The 19,276-nt window shown below is 42.0% G+C and overlaps 1 protein-coding gene across 1 annotated transcript; it reads left to right on the forward strand.

Annotated features, from left to right (window-relative positions):
- Positions 1 to 6,723: 6,723 nt before the first annotated feature.
- On the forward strand, positions 6,724 to 13,889 carry IFT27 (intraflagellar transport 27; the record flags this gene model as incomplete). Its single annotated transcript, XM_082495052.1, has 7 exons — positions 6,724 to 6,757; positions 10,051 to 10,130; positions 11,195 to 11,254; positions 11,941 to 12,000; positions 12,955 to 13,072; positions 13,376 to 13,485; positions 13,697 to 13,889. The coding sequence occupies 7 exons, from the start codon at positions 6,724 to 6,726 to the stop codon at positions 13,793 to 13,795; spliced, it is 561 nt and encodes a 186-aa protein (XP_082351178.1). The 3' UTR covers positions 13,796 to 13,889.
- Positions 13,890 to 19,276: the final 5,387 nt, after the last annotated feature.

Consider the following 19,276-nt stretch of genomic DNA (forward strand, 5'->3'; position numbering starts at 1 on the left):
TGAAATCAGAGGTTAGGGGAAAAAATAAAGATTTTATGTCATTGTAATGCAAGTCTCCTTTTAGCTTTGCTGCAGTCAGTGTTCAATTATGTTCTGTAACAATCTCCATTACTAGAGCCAGTGTTTTTCTGTTCCTCTCTGCATGTATTAACTTTCTTGTTCACATGTGATAGCTGCCTTAGCAAAGCAGAGGAGTCTTAAGAGACATTTGCCCATAGATTTAATGAGCCTACATCTTTTTTTGGCCTGTAGAGGATCCTAGTGTTCAAATGCATCTTCATTTTGAATGCTCCAAAGGAAGATAACTGATACAACAGAACTTAAATTATTTCTCACTGAAGGCCTGATAGGTAAAAATTAACCTGAAATTTCATTTGGTCTATTGAATACAAAACACAGAACACGTAACAAAGAAGGGATCGCAAGTAATTTTTTTTCCTGTGCGTATCCTATTTTTACAAGCTCAGTATCCTTCTCATTCAGAATTTTTTTAAGTTCATCGTGTAGCTCAGATGTTTAAGACTTCATCAGAAGCAGGAACCAAGGCCCTATGTCTGTAGGAAGAAAGCCACAAAGACATCAACCAGCAAGGCTCAGCGAAGGAAGTAGCTGGTGGTGAACAGCTACTGGGAATGCAGGAGGGGGGAGCCTTGCTTTTGAAGAGGAGAGCAATATTTACATGGACAGAGAGCTCGGAGATAGGGGTCAGACGGTGAACAACACAGAAATTCAGGGTCTGGGACTTTGGGAAAAGGAAATCCTGAGCAGAAAAGGACTGGAGATGATTAGAGGGAGGATTTTAAAAGCTTAGAGCAGAAGAGGTTTTATTATAATATAAATACATTGTAATAAATTGACCTTGAAAAGAAAGGACATTGATAAGATAGAAAAGTTTATGCCTAAAAATCAACCTGTTAGAAAAGTGGAGATGATAGAAAACAGAGTGTTGTAAACTCTTGAAAATTTAATTAGGAGCCTCAAATATTTCTCTTCTCCTTCCTCCATTAAAGCTCCAGATCCTGGAGTCACATGGCTGACTCAGTTTTCAGCAAGGGGAAAAAAATTATAGCTGTCATGCCTGCAGAGAAAAACCTTGAACATACAAACCCTAAAAATATAAACAGATTATAAACCAAAACACAACCTTTTATTTTTTAATAAATCTCATTATTTGAATGTAGTCTGTCCTATAGTTTTTAACTTAAGATATAGCGTTACTGTAAACCTAGCAGCTGCTTTCCTAAGCAGACAAGCAACTAGAGATCCAAAAAAAGATTCCCAGCTGATATCATAATCACCATCACCACATAATGACTGGCATGCTGGAATTATGAGTAGCTCATTTAAAGATGTCATATATTCTGTATTCGACAGATTAACCCTTTCCCCATGATGTAGAAGCATACTCACTTACCAGCATCCAAACACCCTATGCACAACCCGGTGCAAAAGAGCATGACAATGATTTCTCCAACAATAGCGTACTCACAGCTGAGAAAGGTTCTAGGCCACACACAAGGCTGCAGCAAGTCCTCAGTCTTGCATACACACTCCCCAAGCAGAGATCTATACAGCATTAAAACTTTCTGTATGAAGTTGCGGATCCATGATCAACTATCCATGTCTAACGCTGTGTGGTATATTGTTAAAAACTAAATAAAGATTTAGGTTTTGTTCCCAGTACTTCTCCTAGCTTTCTCATTTTTCATTGCAACCTGATACTAAATTGTGACTCCGATTTTCCTAGCTTCCATGTGCAAGAACAAAGAAAGATTCAAGCTGGAAGTTTTCCAGACATATGCAGGATTCTAGGAGATGCTCCCCTGAGCAATTAATGGTTTATGTACAAAAATACAGTTGGTTTCACTGGTGTTACAGTGGTACAACACTGGCATTAACAAATGGACACTTAGGCTTTCTGGGGGTAAGAACGCAGTAACTCTCTGTTAATTCCAACCTTGCCACTACGGCTTCTAGACAGGTCAGAAGAGGCACAGGACCGGAGGTCAAATGCTTAACTGGAGGGACGTGCTTAACTGCTGATTACCGGAGGGAAGGTCCACGGGTTGCTGAAAAGCCAAATTGTTCAGAGACATTTTCAGGTTTTGGAAACATTGCCTGGAGGATTTTTTAATTCTAACATTTTAATTGTTAACAAACTCCACTTCCCATATTTTCATAATGCAATACAGTTTAAAAAAAAGTATCACTGGAAAGATACAAAAACATACAGGTAATCGCAAATTATCAAGCACTCATTACTGCTTTAATATGAAGCAGAATAAGAATTATGTGGCTGTGCTAATTTTATTCCCCCAAAATTCTCTTTTATTCTTGTGGATTTGAATGCATCCTTTGAGAAATCTGTCCCTCATTCCATGTTCATCGGAAGAGAGGACATAATAGTTACAATTAGCATACTTGAACCAAGTTTACAGTCTTGCAGAGGTACCTACCCTACATCTAACAATTTACCACTTTTCATTGATGCCATAACTGCCATTTATTTCTAACTTACACTTTCCCAAAGTAGTAGATCAGAAAACAAATGACAGATATGCCAGATCAGTCAGAAGCACTGTTGTAACTGCCAACAAATCCTTTGGCTGATTCAACCACTTCATAATTATCTTACATTTCAGTGTACTGAGTCTCAGCCAAAAAGCCTTCATATCCGTGTCTCAGTCCCTACCACAAAAGAGCAAAATCTGAAGACCTGGAAACTATAATGCCATTATCAACAGTGATATAGAAAGCATCCAAATTCATTCTTCTGCACTAATAGCTCCACTCTTGAATAGAAACCAAATGCAATTTTGGGGGATGCCAAATGAAGTAGCCTCAAAATAGATGAAGTTTCTATTCATGCTACTACTTGGGGAAAGTGTCAAGAACGGAAATCTACAATAAAATCTACACATCTGTTCCTTTCAGTTTTCAAAGCTCTCCAGACATATCTGTAAACACTCATAGTCAATCCTGTAAGACTCTATACAGATTTAAAAAGCTGCATGAACTCTGAATATTGATCCATTTGCAAGGTATTTCTGATGTTGTTTTGTAACACTGTTTCCTTTTAGTAACATAAGATTTAAAAAAGAACTGCTGAAACGCTTTAAGAGATTTCTTACAGTAAGATCTACTAATTCCCTTCCTCAATGTTAATGCCCTCCTGAGAAGCAATGCTTACTCCAAGGAAAGTTACATTACTTCCTCAGTAGCTTTTATTAGGCAGCACGTTCAAATTACAGGTTGTAACCTGCTCAACTCGGAACACATCCAGAATGTTTGCATCTACAAATGAATAACCAGGTCCTAGGAAATATTAGTGAATTCTGCCTCACAAAAATCACTTTTTAACAGGTATACGTTGTGAAGGAGACAATGAAGTGACACAGTCCCTGACAGAATCTGAAACACAAGCCATACATCAATCTAAAAGACTGTATGACCTGGTTTAATCCTCATTGTAAAGCCTTACCTTGCTTCTGAAATTCTTTGCCACTCCTACTGGAGCTGCAGTTCTACCATTGCTGCCTTCTGTGTAGCCTGATGAAATGCGAACTGCACATAGACATGTGCAGTTTATCTGCCGGTTTGTGACCAAGTCCCTAAAGGAATGTGACTTCAAATTTCAGGGTCTTGTGGCTGTCAGGGCAACTTACGCTGCTCACATAGAGAAAGGGCACTTCCCACACACAGGAATCTTGCTTTATTAGAGGAAGAAATGAAACGTGTGGATAAAAAGAGTGCTCTATTTCTCCTTAGCTGATAAATACAGGATTTAACCTAATAAACACTTCTCTAGGGTAAAGACATCATCCTCCGTTGTTGTAGGTTGGGGTTTTTTTAAATCCACAGGGTTTCTCTTTCCCCTCTCTTTCTCACGTATTCAAGATGAGGAGAGCTTCAGTGAGCACAGCTACCAGTATTCCAATTTATTCAGCAGCAACCCCTGTGGACTGCTAACAGCAGACTGCGATTCTGCTTGGATTACAAAGTGTAGATAAGTAATTCCATCCTTAATCTATCACTGTCATTGCCAGTAAGGAACAACTTTTACGCGTAGAAGTCAGGCAGAGGAAAAGATTGAGAGGGGAAAAAAAAATGTGGGGCAAAAAGGACAGCAGAAATAGAGAAGACACAAGTCCATTAAGAGTTCTATGTGCAAGTGCATGTAGAGTTAAGTAGGAAATGAGGGAATGGGATGAAGGATCATGGTGCTTATAGGAAAGTAGCAAACAGAAAGGATTCCAGATTCCATGCAGAATTTTTCAATAGCAATAAAAATCTCACTTCCAAAATAATCTATGCCTTCTATTACACTGATCCCAGTGTAAAATGGTAGAGATGTTTGAGACCTCAGTAAATGCTGATGGATACCGCTACTTTACAGCCACGATCAATAAATCTCAAGTACATCATAATGGAGCCTCAAAGCTTTCACATATAGACCTGTCAGTAAACTAGGACAATATTACAAATAGACAACAAAGGATAATGCAAAGATTGCAAAAATGGAACAACACAGAGACAAGTGAATTTCTTGGAGGATGGAGCGGAAGGCAGAAAAGATGAAAAAGGAGGCAAGCCATTTAGACATAAGTGATGGAGAACATCAATAACTGCACACCTGTTTTATGTAATGGAGGATTCAGGAATGGAAGATAAAACAGTGAAAACAATAATGAGACCTGGAATTAATTTTTCTTTTCCTTTTTAAAGGAACCCCTAGTAGTGACTCCATCACTATACTTCGCTACAGTCATCATCTACAGTTAAAGTCTCTGCCCACTCAGGCTAGAGAAGTCCCTTTTATATTTTTATCACAGAAATAATATTTTGTTAACTCCTTTGATTTTGGTGTAGGTACTTACTATTTTTATGTTATTTGTTCGCCTGGCTAGATGTCTGGCAAACATGTCACATAGTCCCAAACACATAAAATGGGTCATTCATACCTGAAAAGACCAAAAAAGCTGTCTTCTAAGCAGGTGCTACCTTAAGTTGAAAAACTTATTTTCAACCAACTCTACTCCTGTAATGTCCAACCTTATAACCCAAATACAGGCACATTATTGATTATCCCCTCCTTCCCAAGCTTACTTACTGCTTTTCATAGTAAGCAGATTCTATGCTGCACGGTAAACCACCTAAAGTGTAGCCAAGCAAAGCTTATACCCTGAAAAAGTATTGTTTGTTATTAATGATATGCTTTCTAACAGTGTAAGAGCCTTCAAAGAGATTGGAAGGAGGAGAAAAAACAGTAAGCTTCACAGTCAGCTTTTTCAGCTCTAACCCAAACCCACGAAGTTTGACTTGGACTGCTTAAGGAAGGCAGAAGGTCAGTTTAAAGATTAAGAATAGGGCACAGAGATCATGTAAGAGTAGCCAAGGCAGAGCTTAGTAAAAATATTTGAAAAAAGAAGAAAAGCAGATAATTAAAGCAACCAACCTACTACAAAGTTAACAAAGAGGAAAAAAAGGAACAAAATTCTGAGATACTAAGAAGGCAGCAACTAAGCAATTGCTCAGCAAGAAGAGAAGTCTCTCCAGGCGAACAGTAACAGTCAAAAGCAAGAAAAATTCAGCAAAATGCTATGATTCTAAAAAGCATGAACTGGAGGAAAAGATAACAGATCAAACGTTGGCCCAGACTGAGGAGAAACGCTGCTCAACTTCCACGCTGGACACAAAGGCCTCGTAAACTGGCCATTTTAAGCACGCCAACACAACCGACACCGCGAAATTCAGATTTGCGGCCGACTTAAAAAGCAGCCGCGGCAAAGACCAAAGCGGGATGTCGTTCCGACTCCCGCTCCCATTTGACTCCAGCTCCGAGCCCTGAGAGAAAAGCGACCCAAATCACGGAACTGCCGCCGCCGGTGACAGAACACAAGGCAACTCCCCTCTTCCTCCTCCTCCTCCTCAGGTCGACCCCGCTCCCCAATTCGCATAACCGGACACCCCGCCCGCCGATAACGGCCGAGAGCGCGCGGGGCCGCTAACCGCCCGCGCATGCGCAGAGCGGGGGCGGGTGGGGGGGAATAGAGCGTCCCCGCTGCCCAGGACAAGAGAAGCGGTAGGGGGAGTCGGGGTGGGGGGGGAGAAATGACGGTCCGCCCGCGTGCATGCGCAGGAAGGCACTCCGCCAGGCGTAGGACTGACACCGCGCGGAAGATCCCATTCCGTGGGATCGCAGAGAGTAAATGGAGGCTTCTCCCCCTCACTCTTACTTCTTGTCCCTGGTGCTGCCGCGCCCCTATTACATAGCTTTTGGCCCGCAACTTTATTATTTTCTGCCCTGTCTCCATTAGTTTAATTTTGGCTCCGTGGTACGGTCCCCTGTGTTCTACCCAATAACAAACCAGGTCCTGATAACGTACTTAGTTGCTGGGCGGAAACTACAGCGTGATCCCCTTAACACCATGGCGCCATCCCCTGAGCGCCCCGCCCCGCCCTAGCTACCAGAAGGGGCGGGGAGTCAGGTTTGAATGACAGGGCGTTTGGTGGGCGGGGAAAGACAAGAGAACCAATAGCAGCGCCGGGCAGCATTGATGAGCAGAGCTCACACCCAACCGAGTTGGGCGGGGCGGTCGTCTCCTGAAGGAGGTGTGGCGTTCGGTTGCTAGGGCCGCGCTGTTGCCAGGGCCCCGGCAGAGCGCGGTGGCGGCAACCGCTGCCCTCCTGGCCCGCCGCCGCTCTCTTCCCCGGGCCGGGGCGATGGTGAAGTTGGCTGCCAAATGCCTCCTGGCAGGTGAGTCCGGCCTGTCCGGGCCCGTCCGCCCCGCCGGCGGCAGGGGCCTAGAGCGGGGTCGGTGGGGTGGGGCGAGGCCGGCAGCGGGCGGCGCTGGGACGGCCGGGCCCCCTCAGTGAGGGGGGACCCCCGGGCGGGTGGTGGCGGGCCGCGCCGGGAGGCGGTCCGGCTTCTCTCAGCCCCTCGTCGAGGAGTCGCCCCGACGGAGAAGAAATGGGGAAAGCGGTGATAGGAGAAAGGTGGGGGACCTCAGTTCCCCCGAGACGGGGACGGTGGGAAAAGGGAAAGAAAGAAAGAAAAAAAAGAGTATTTTTACAGTGTGGAAAGGTGGGCTGAGAATGGAGAAAGCACGAAGGGAGTGGGGTAGACAGCCGAGTCCTGCTTCATATGGGAAGCTCCCTTTGTGCTGGAGGAAAATTTCATGGCAGAAATCAGGATGAGTGTGAGGGTATAATGGAAAGGTAGAGCCTTAGCAAAGAGTTGAAGGATGAAGCGTGTGTGCTTCACAGAAGTGTCTTTTTCCCCAAGCAGACTGGAGGTTAACCTGAAAAAAAAATGAGGTGAAGACACCGGTTTATTTAGTCAGGATGGATTATGGAGGTGTTGAAAGTAAGTGCAGCTGACTGTTAACAGTGCAGGAAAAAAGCTTTTTTTTCTTCCCTCTGCGGTGAAGCTCTGTGCAGCCTCAGCCAGAAGCACAAATCCATAAAACCTTTGTGTGCAGACAACTCCCAAGTTTAACTCTTTGCTCCAAACCTGTTTTCTTTCATCCAGAATAAAATGTTTGCCTCTTTTGGACCTCAGAAGCAGCTAACCATCAACTTGCACAAGCCTAGATATGATCTTTGGTAAATGCAACAGAATTAATCTGCCTCGTGCCTCTTTTCATAGTTACTGTGGACAGCATGAGTATCTTGCCTGTCTTATAGATTTGAAACTTACGCGTAGTTTCCAATTTGGAAGTTTCCAGGTCCCAGTATGTAGACTTTGCTCAAGTCTTTCAAGTTTTGTTGTTTAATGTTACCAAAGGTCAATTCCGTGACCACTTTAAATTTACATGAGTTTTCTTTGGATGATCCAGTTATGTGCTTAATCTTAATTGGGTCTGGAGTTGCCTTTCAATTCTGTTCACAATACAAATAACAGGAAGGTCCTGTCCCATATGTAGTGCTCCTAAGTACTACAGTGATATTTGTGTATTATTAAAAACAATAAATTGATGAAATAGACCAGGCAAAATAACTTGTCTTTGGCAGAAGAGACTAATATAGTGAAAGAGACGAGTAACCACAACAACCCAAAGGGAACAGGAAAATGCAATTACATAGGTAGGAGCAAAAACATCAGAGATGGAACAGGAAAGCCTTGTGTACCTAAGGAAATGGTTACAAAGAATAGAGCATCTCCCAGTATTGGGAGCTGCACCAAGGTCAAAGAGAACAACAAGGGAAAAGGGCTTTTATTAACAAAAGAGAGACTATTAACTTGACAATAGAAAGCAATTCCTGTGTTATCTCAAGGGTAATTTACAGATACACCGTAAAAGATATTGTTGTTTGAGCTTACTATGAAGACACTTCGAAAAGGTTTTCATTGTAGAAAGGCAGTTGGCAATAGCAGGCATTTCAGAGACACACTACAGATTCTGGCAGAATAACAAGTATGGATGGAATAAATACTGTGGGATGCAGTACTGGCAAATCAGATGAAACTAAAAGAAAAGGGCAAGGAAACTTATTTTGAGAAAGTGTAGTGATGTAATGGGCTAAGAAGATGGCAAAGAATAAGAAGAGGGAAAGAACAACTGGGGGTGTCAAATAGAAGAAAGGCAACACATTAGTTAAGCATTTACACTGGATGATGCTTGCACAGTTTGGAGCAACTTATGCTTCTCTATCTCATTTTACAAAGACAGATCTAATTGTCTATTGAAATACAGAATAGCTTCCACTCAGAACAGAGTGTTGTCTTCAGCATAAGCTTGAACTGATCAGGGAACAAACAAGCTGACTTACCAGATTTTCCTGTCTAAATATTATGAGCCCAACTCAGCTCAAAGTAAGCAAGCATGCTAAAAATGTTTAAACAAGAGCTACGTTTGGTTAATGCATCTAGGAGCAATTGTCGCTATCCAAAACATCCTTCCTCCTCTATAATATTGTGTGAGCAGATAGCTTTAGCAATTTCCTTCAAAACACCATCTAGGAAGCTGTAATAGCATCAAAATACACCCCTTTCTGGGTTTATTTATTAACAACATAATGTGAAAGATTTGTATTCCAGGCCTGGCTGTCATAAGTGTTCCTTAAAGGGTAAAGCTAGAACCACTGGGGTATTTAATTCCTGGTTCCTGTCCTTTGAACTGTCCAGGCTAGCGAGCCAGTATGTAAAGAGAGGATAAGCCCTTTGGGAACACAAAGTTAAGTCTTTGTTTTGCAAGGATTATATTTTTCATGGAGTGATATGGTCATATGGGAATTCTGCAGTTCTCTGCTATTGCTTTGGATCTTGGGGAGTTGTGTAACAGCAGGCCAAAGCAGGCAGTTGCCAGGTTTGCCCGAAGTGTTGTGCAAGCCATACCACAAAGCCTTGGCTTTAGAAGAGCAAAAACTAAAGCCCCTTGGTTTTCCTTCCACATAGGGATGAATCAGCAGGCTCTTTCTCTCCAGCCAAGTGACATTTGCTTCTGTTATACCCAGGATGCAACTAATGAGCCACCAGCAGCATTGAGTCAGCAAGAGCTGCTCTCTTAGCAGGGTCAGCAAGAAGAGTTCATCGAGGAATGTTACCAGCTTAAGCAGCTTTGTAGTATATAAATGACCTGTCTCTTCCCTAAACTCAGTATATAACAAGGATTTGAATCTGAGGAAATGGGTAATCTAAGGAGAGGAAATAGCCTCCTATGCAGCCCAGTCTCACTTATCACATTGTGTTTTTCTCTACGTAATAACACATCTGGGAAATTTTAATTCTTAGGTAAAGGCTGTAGGGAAATTTTAATTCTTAGGTAAAGACATGAATTGTAGAACAGCAGTTCTGCCCTGATCTGGGGGACCTTTACTGTCATTCATAGAGCAGAAATCTGATGTCAGCACCAGTATGCATAATGGCAATATTCATTTCCTCATGTGGGTATTACCTTTTAGATTGTTTTGTGCTTCTTATAACGGTTATCTTGCCTGTGTTCAGAGTTATAGCATCCAAGCTCTTATGGCATGTGATAGTAACAGAACTGAGGGAAAATAAGATTCTCCAAGATGAAACAAAAACCTTTTATGTTTTCGGTTTTGCAGGAGATCCAGCTGTGGGGAAGAGTGCATTAGCCCAGATGTTCCGCACTGATGGGGCTCATTTTCAGAAGAACTACACACTGGTAAGTATACAACAGGCTCAAAGTGCTATCCAACATTTTTCTAAGTTGCATGAGAAAACTAAGAAAGTCTAGAACAAAATAAATAATGCGATTTTAAGCTGAGGCATTCAAGGTGGGGTCTTATAGGGTTTTCTTTCTCTTACACTCTAGATTCTGAAACGAAACCATTTGCTATTCTGTAAGTCTTTACATTATGTGGGTGCTGGTTTTGAAACTTAATGCAGAGTAATTTAGTTAATTTTATAATTTTCCTGCTGAACTGATGTTTTCACAAGTTTTTGTGGTGTTAGAGAGCTTCCCCCTTGAGGGAGTACTCTCTGAAAAAGCACTGCTGAAGGAGAAAGCTTTTAATTCCAACTATTAAATGTGCGTGTGGACAGTGCGCTTATCTCTATGCAAACATGAAGATGTGCTGCATAGCCCCAAGATAATTATAATCTACAGAAACTGTTCCCAGATGAAGAGGATACAGTTTGCAGTTTTTCAGTGTGAGAATCAATGGTGATGACTAATCAGAAGCAGGATAAAAATAAAAGTAAATATAAGTAAAGTAAAAAGAGGAAAATATGAATGTGGAGAAAAAAAAACCTAAAATATGTTTATTCATTGAAATAAAGATGGAAACCAGAAGTTGAGGATAGAAATAGAACAAACAAACAAGCTACAAAGCAGAATGAGATAAAAGGTGGAAGAGGCACAAATAACCTCAGTCCCATATGTTAGTTGATCACACGGTTGGTGCAAAACGTTCTAAGGCGTGCTCTAGAGCAGCAATGTGATAGTGAGCATAGCCCTGCAGATTTCAGCTAGTACTCTTAGTTGTGTATAAGCAAATCTCTGGATGTTAGATCTTCTCCATCTTTTTCCTCCATCAGAGCAAATCTACGTGGCTTTGAGATGTAGGTGGGAGTATGTTACCAGAGCTGAGGAGTTCCCAGCAGTCTATGTTTGATGGGATTGTAATGATTCACAAGAATTGCCTCAATCCAATGCGTAGTTGGTATGCAGTTGGACAGGCTCTTAAAAACTCGTCTGATCCTTGTTTTCCTGATTCTTCTTGACAGACAACAGGCATAGAACTGTTGGTGAAGGCTGTATCAGTTCCAGAGACAAGTGATAGTGTGGTGAGTTTTTCTGTTACATAAATTGGGTCAGAAAGAGACATCCAGAGCTCAAACCTCACTTCAGTCTCATTCTGGTGGAAGATCACTCTGCGTGTTCATAAGGCCATTAAATTGCATTAAGGAAATTAGGCTGGTTATGTACAATTGCTGATAGTTCAGGGTTAGTTTAATCTTAAATATTTAAGTTTTACATACTTGTATCCAACAAGACATCTTAAACCAAAGCTGTTGCCAGCTTTGTTAGGATTCTGTTCTGTCCTTTAGGGCACTCAGATTTAGTTCATGTTTCTTAGAACTATGGAAGATGGAACTTACCTGTTACCTTACCTGTTATTTTTCCTTAATGCCTTATACTCCCACTAGTGGAATCTGGACCACATGTATAATTTTGTATAAATAGTGCAGGTTACTGTCCTGCTCCATATATTCTGTTTTCGGTAGGGATGGGAACCAGACTTACAGCCTTGGAGGTAACCCTTTTATTGATTATACACGAAAAATAGCTATTTCTTTTCTCATGCTATCTGAACTGGAGTATTCTCAGTGTGGGGAACTTGTGCCGTAGGAACATGACACTGCTGTACTGAACAAAATGCAGAAGTTACAAGTTCCAGTATTTACTTTCAAAACCTTTCTCTACACTGCAGTTTTCCTGATGAGAGCCTTCTTTCTGCTTCCGCTTTCAGGAATTCTTCATTTTTGACTCTGCAGGAAAAGATCTATTTTCTGAAATGCTGGAGAAACTGGTAAGTCTTATGTAACAGTCTTCTTCTTCCAAAGAAGTACTTTTGCTTTGAAGATCTGAACTCCCCAGTCTGGCAGATGTAGCAAACTTTGTCTTTAGTGTAAATGGGAGCAATTACCTCAGTTGCCAATGCATCCTGTTCTACCTCTCTAAAACTTGTAAAAGTACTAGAAGAAATACTTTCCAGAGGAAGGCAGGCAGATAGTCATTCAGTTTTATTACAAAAGAAATAGGGATGTTTAACTGAGAATCGCTGTGGGCTGTTGGTTAAAGTTATTTTTATTTCTTAGAAAAACATCTATTTTGCTGCTACTCCAAGAGCAGTTTTTTTTGTGTTATAGTGATGTGTTTGATCCAACAGGACTCGTTCTTGTCCTTGAGCATAATACTGCCCTTGTTTTTTTTCTTTCACATATTTGTGTCCTTACCTGTACAGTTCTCCATTGTGTTATCTTATTTTGAGAGGTAAAATCAAGTAATTGATGTGAGGTTTTGTAGGATGGCTAAGTCAACCTAATGGTTCATTGCTCTATGAGACACCATTCCGCTTTTGCCTTTGCACTAGGCCTGGTTTGCAAGGGACCCCTCTAGAAGCTGGCTCAGCTTCTCTAATTGGAAGAAAACCTTTCTACTTTTTTTTCTCTAGAATTAATTTTGCGCTGATTCAGCATCAAGAATCAGCTTGCCCAGGGATCAGATGAGTGCCAGAGAGATACAAGTAAAGGAGCAGGATTGTGCAGGCAGGAATGGGGAAAGAGAACAAGACCACCTCTCCCAGTGCCAGCTATCCATTTAGTCAGCTGAACTGAAATGTGAAACCTCAGGCACGGCATAGGATTCCTGTATGTTAGGCTTTTTATTTTTGTCTTAGCATCTGTGTTTGCCGTGTTTACAGACTGGCCGTTGACCACATCAGTTTCATTAGAGCTGACAATGTTCCTTTCTTGCTGTGCAGTGGGAGCAACCCAACGTCCTGTGCCTTGTGTATGATGTCACTAACGAGCAATCTTTCAACAACTGTGCCAAGTGGTTGGAGAAGCTGAGGGCTCAAGCAGTTGGAGTCCACATCCCAGGCAAGAAATGGCTGACATTCTTGTTATCTGCTCCCCTCTTGTACGACAGCAATTGTTCTCATTGAGATGTGGCATAGAGCATTTATTTTAAGGCAGGGGCAGGCATGGCTTCCTCCAACTCATTTGCTTTTATCACGAAGCAGATAAGGTATGAATGTGTTTCCTTTGTGGAATCTTTTCTAGGTAGTTGTAGACTGTTCTCCAACTTTTTCAGTTACTTCTACAAATGTTTCAGCATTGCTAACAAGTCAGCATTTCTGGATTGTTGCTTTTCCTTTGTTTAATTTTTTTTTTTCTCTGTAGGTGTCTTAGTGGGGAATAAAACAGACCTAGTTGGTCGTCGAGTTGTGGATCAGAAACAAGCACAGGAGTGGGCCGAGAAATATGGCCTGGAATACTGCGAGATGTCAGTGGTGTGTATCTGCTCCTTTCACCATCTGTGGAAGTGGGTGTCTGTAAAGTTATCTTCTCTTTCAGGTAAAGAAAGATAACTGGGGGGGCTCTTCCACTTGTTTGTAATCTAACTCACCCTCAGTTTTAATCTGTCTTTTGTGAAGCAGTTAGAGCAAAAATAGCCAAATGCTCATTCCATCTGTCATTCACAAATTTCTTATTTCTTTACAGAAGGAGATGAAAAATTTTGAGGCCCCTTTCCATATCCTGGCAAAGTCATTCCACCAACTGTACAAAGAGAAAGTGGAAACTTTTCACTCGTTAGCTTGAGGGCTGTGACTGGGATGTCTTGTTTATCCTCTAAGCTTCTTCCAGTGCCCAGAATCCTACAGGATGGAATGCAGAGAGGAGAAAAAAGATGAGATATTTGCTTCTTCACGGTCATCTTCTGGTAATTCAAAATAAACTAGAAATAAGCAAGTGGAAAGACACTCTTCTGAAGTTGCTACCTCAGCATTCCTTTCATGTCCTCTAACTTGGTTCTCTGCTCACTGAAAGTCTTCTAGGTTGGAGGAGGCGGGGAGTAAAAGGGGAGGACGGAATGGAAATTGCCAGCTCTTTGCTTTGATATTGTCTTGTGTCTTGTCTGCACAGACTTCCTGCTGCTACAAGCAAGCATTTAGAGGTTTGGAGAAGGAGAGAGGAAGCTGACAGGATGTTTTTCAACTTAAGTAACCCAACCTTGATACATATGTTGCAGGGCAGGACTGATTTGGCCCCCTGCTTGAAACGCATTTTTAGTAAGAGGCCTGTGCCCCGAAAGAGAAGTGTGGGAACCAAGCTGGATTTAGATGTGTTTATAGGAGTTCCCAGAGTTTGAGGCCTGTTTTAACAGTGTTACTCTTACCAGTTGTAGGACTGATATGCTGATGACTAATATGCATTTCTGACTTCTAGAATATGGTTCTTTTCCTCAACGTGGCTCACTTTCACTGCCTGGTAGGAACTGTCTTTCATCTGTACCTCTGTCATTTGGTAACGCAGTGCCCTCTGCTGGTCCCAGGTCACAAGATTTCTCAAGAAGCTATTTCTCTTCAAGCGAGCAGGACTTCCTACAGGCACATCCAAATTGGCTTATCTGCAAAATGGACTCAGATAGCAAGAATACCTTTTATTCTAAAGACGAGTCTGAGATTTAAAACAAATTATCTTCTCTTCTTCATGTCTTTGTCATCTTACGTGGTTTTGTGTCATTTTTCTTTTTGTCAGCTGAATTTGGCAATACCATGTTCTCATTAGGTTCAGTTCTCGGTCCCTTACTAGAATCAGAGTCCTCTTTGTTGTTAAACTTTCCCTACTTGTCATTAAATTTCGGATTAAAGACTGCAATTCTGGTGTTGCTAGTGGAAACAGGACTAAGGAAATGAAAGACAGCCTGGCTAAGTTACTCTGACTCAGCCTTGTCTGAGTAGAAGTTTCGTATCAGAAAGGGTAAAAGCCTAAAGAGAACAGCTCTTCTGGGTGGGGTACTGATGTTGCATGCATGAGAGTCTTATTTGCTAATGCAGTATGTGAAAGCATCCATGGTAAGGTACTGCCATGTAACTGAGCCTAACACCAAGGAGTTCAAAACTGTAACCTTTCTCTTCTCCCAGATTATGTTAGCCTTCCTTGGGCAAGGGAAGAAGAATTTTGTAGAGAGTAAGCACTGTATGATTTTTAAGGCAGACTTTTCAGGAATCTGTCTTTCAAGACTTTTATATGTGCATTTTATAACTATTTTTATGCCCGATGCTAGGAAAAGTACATTGGATTGAACATAAGAAATATGGCTGCAGATGTTGTAGCAGAGTTTATGGAGCACTTCAAGAATCTGGAGAAGCAGCTGGGCTAATTTCACTGGCAACACTGTGTTGAGGCTGGGAATTAGCTAGGGAGCATGAATACCAGCTAAAGAGGTTAAGTAGGAACTCAGCCCATAAGAAAAGAAAATGAATAGGTTCTTTTGCTAGAAGCCACCTCAAAAAATGACAGAACCAGCTGGGAAAGCTCTTGCTTCCTCCAAAGAATGAAGGACTCCTCTATGGGCTTACGGTAACTAGATGACTCTCTTTTTAATTGGATTATCATTACTGGCCTTTGTATCTTACAAAGGTCTTGTTAATGCTGGGGGTTGCCTGTTGATTTACATGGGCTGAATAGAGTCTTGCCTGCAGGTGCTAGTACCTCTGACTGTTAAGAATAAAAGTTATTTTGGATGCTTTGCTGATCTAGTTAAAGAACGAAAGAAGGTTTGTTTTGATTTGGTAGCTCATTTCCCCCTGGTTCTATTGATGATGTGATTAAAACACAAGACAGATATTTTTTCATATTGAAAATAGCATGCCAGGTGTGAATGCCACCTGTGACGTGGAATATAGGGGGGATGAATGCCTTGGGAATGGATGATAAAATGAATCCTATGCATTCTTTAACCAGGGAGCTCAATCTCTCTGCACCAGAAGGACCTCCCATAACTTCAAATAAACAGTCTAAATGCACCAGTAAGATGAAGATTGGTGAACACTGTTTTATTAAATGGATGCAAAAGCTGGAGGATCTCATTAAGGGAATGCTTGCAGTGGTGATTTGTGATTTATGGGGAAGCTGCTTTTGAGAGGTTAGTGAAGAAAAATGCATCCCATGCAGGGAAAGATATATTGCCTGAGAGAGGAAATGTATGATCTAATTAGCTAGCAGTAGGGAATCACCCACTGCCCCTTTCCCTCTTTCCACAGGCCATGACTAGAATTAGAAAAGAGGTTGTGTCTAAAGTGTGTTGCTCAACTTGCTGTTACAGGACCATTTCAAGCACTAATGTAGACACAATTTAACGTCCTTCAAAATGGTATGTTTGACAATAACCATCTCGGTCCTTTGGAATGCATTTAAAAAGCATAATATGTTGTCCTTCCTGGCTAATGTGCTATGTAATACCAGAATGATGCAGGTGATGCTTGTTGCTATTTTCCTAGCTTATTTGTGACCTTGTTGTAGAGGCTAGTAGTGAAGAGTGGGTAGAAAACATGGGAGCCGGGTCCGGGAAGGCTGTGGAAAATAGTTTTGTGCCTGTGTGAAAGAGTTCAGGGTAGTGAGTAGGTGAGCTGGACAGGCAGGATGAGTAAGAGTCTGAAGTCATTATTAAGTTTCTCTTACTGTGTTTAGTAACTGTTGCAGTCACGTCTGAAGGGTGAGGATGCATGTTTGCTGCTTATAGCCTTAGCATCACTCTGAATTACAACCACTGTGGAGAACAGTGGGAGGAAGGCAGAAAGCCTGTCTGCTGACCAGGAAGCTTGTAGTCTTCTTACAGCTCCCCTACTTTGTCCAGCTGTGCAGTGCTGCAGGTGCTCAGCATGGGTGTTTACAACCCGGAAGAGACCCAGCTTAACCAGAACTGAAATTTCAAAAGAAGGGGAAGGAAGGAAATAAACAGGCGTCAGGCCTTTAACCATTTTTAAGAGATACATAGTACTTCTTTTCCTGCTCGCTTGTTTGATTAGACACAAGCATTCTTTCCTCCTTGGAGTCCGTCCTTTTCCTTTGGTCCTCCTGACTCCGCTGCACAGAATCCCTGTTATACTTGTGCCCTGCTTTACTTAGCTTGATACATCACCAGCTGATTTTTTTTATCCTTCTAATTTCTGCATTATCTATTCCCAAGGCTGCAAGACATTTCTTCTTAGAGAGATTAATAGACGAAAGAAAACAAAAGTGGAATTTTTAGTCAAATTGTCTTGGAAGAAAGAACCTTAAGAAGCTGACTGACATTCTGAAATTTTACTGGGAATTCATTTGTGTAAAGTTGTCATATTAAAGATGCTTTAATGGTTTTGTTTTGTCTTGCCAGACATATTCTACTGTGGAGTGAAATGCAGGATGTAAAATTCCAGAAAGATCAGGTTTTATTGTGGGAGTTAATAGGAGTTTCAAAGCTGATCATACTGTGATAAGATCTGTTCAGTCTTAACAATGGAGTGGTCGCTGCTGTTCATAATAAAGCGTTAAATATACTGAAATGGGACTGTCAGAACAGTTTTTTCTAGAGATTTGTTCATTTTAGAGACTTAAAACTTAAGAAAGGACATCTTTCAGCAAACTGATCTGATAAATGATACCATTTGGACCAGGGTTATTTCTGATATAACTTCAGTGACTTAAAGGGCTGGATTTAGTCTTTTATGCCAATTGACTCCCCTGGGTAAGCTTCATTTCTTCACCCGCTATACATCTTGGACCGATCTGACCTGATAGCAAAAGACACATGATGTTGTTGAAAATGAAATACTGCCTTGGGGCAGAAGGATAAACTGTGTGGCCTCCTGAGGTCCTCCCAGCAATACTTTCTATAATTCTATTAGATTAAGTGGGGAAAGAAGTAGCATGGAAAGCACAAAACGGGCTAAGTCATAAACTAGCAATTAAACTGGGAGCTGGGCTGGGCTACAGCAAAAAACGTACAATCTATCCCAATTAAGGGCTGTATCTCAAGAGAAACCAGGAGCCTGATGCAGGTGCTGACAGCAGGGAAAACAGTGCATTTCTGTTCTGTAGGCCACAACTACTTTCTACTGGTGCTTACACAGATCCATGGGGGTCCATACCCCGCTCAAGACTGTGCTCTGCTTTTAATAATTACTGTATCTGTGATGTTCAGGTGGCAACTGCTTTCAGTTGTTGTCTCATCTGCTCGTGTAAAGCTAGCAGCGTGATGGCAAATTGTCTGCTAGTGGCAGGAAGACATTCCTATTCTTGACACCATCCATGAGGCGACCTCTCTCCCCCCATGCATTCTCAGTCCTTCTTTTCCTATCTCATATCTACTTCTTGATGGAGAATATCCACCTCTGCTTGCTCTTGGCAAGTAATTTTTCCATCTTGCAGATGGTACTCCGTGGAAGCTGGGGCTAAGGGACTTCTAGGACCTTCTGCAGCAGAGGTGGAGTCTGAGCAGGAGCTCTTCAAGGGCCGTCTTGGCCCCTGCAACATCTCTGTTAGCCTAAGGCCACATCATCTCTCTGCTTCTCGCATCCTATTTCCTCCTCCTGCTGTCATCTTGCCTTGAGAACAATGTCTTCTGTGCCAGTTGCCCTTGGCTCTGTTGACCCGGAACAGCAGTGCCTGGGGGAAGGGAGAAAGAAGAAAGCTGCTCAATCTCTAGTCCTTTCAGGCCTCTAGGTGTTGTGACTCCCTGTTGAAGACACCCGAGAGATGGGGATGTTGCTCAGTCTGGAATGTAATTTCCTGGCAGGAGACCCCCAGCTGAGTCCTGGCAGCCTCATCTTGGCTCTTCAGAGCTTGCTGCAGTGTAACTTTCATAGACACTGGCTGTTTTCATACTGACTTGGAGTTTTGTTTGGGTTTGTTTTGTTTTGTTTTGTTTTTTACTCCTTGGGGGTCTTTCTCTCATTCTTCTGTCACAGCTTCACATATTTCCTCCCCTAGAGCTGTTTGTCAAGAGAAGCCTGGAATTGCTCTCTTTCCTGGTCTCTGAGATCAAATCCAAATCTGGCAATGTTTAAAAGGGAAATGTGACAGACCCTACATGTCAAGCCGGGGTCAGGGATGGGGTCAGTTTGATGAGTTTCCCTCCAGCCAGATATGCATCAATTGGAGAAATGTGGAGCCTGTAATCTTCCTGCACAAGTACTGGAAAAATACACAACATGAGTGCTTCAAGTTAGGGACTGTGAGCAGAAAGGTATAAAGGCAGAAATGATCAGCTGCTGTGTCCCAAACAGGAGAAATGCAGGCGCAGTAGGAGAACAGGAA

The sequence above is a fragment of the Vanellus vanellus genome, assembly GCF_965231255.1.
Source record: "Vanellus vanellus genome assembly, chromosome: 1".
NCBI lineage: Eukaryota > Metazoa > Chordata > Aves > Charadriiformes > Charadriidae > Vanellus > Vanellus vanellus.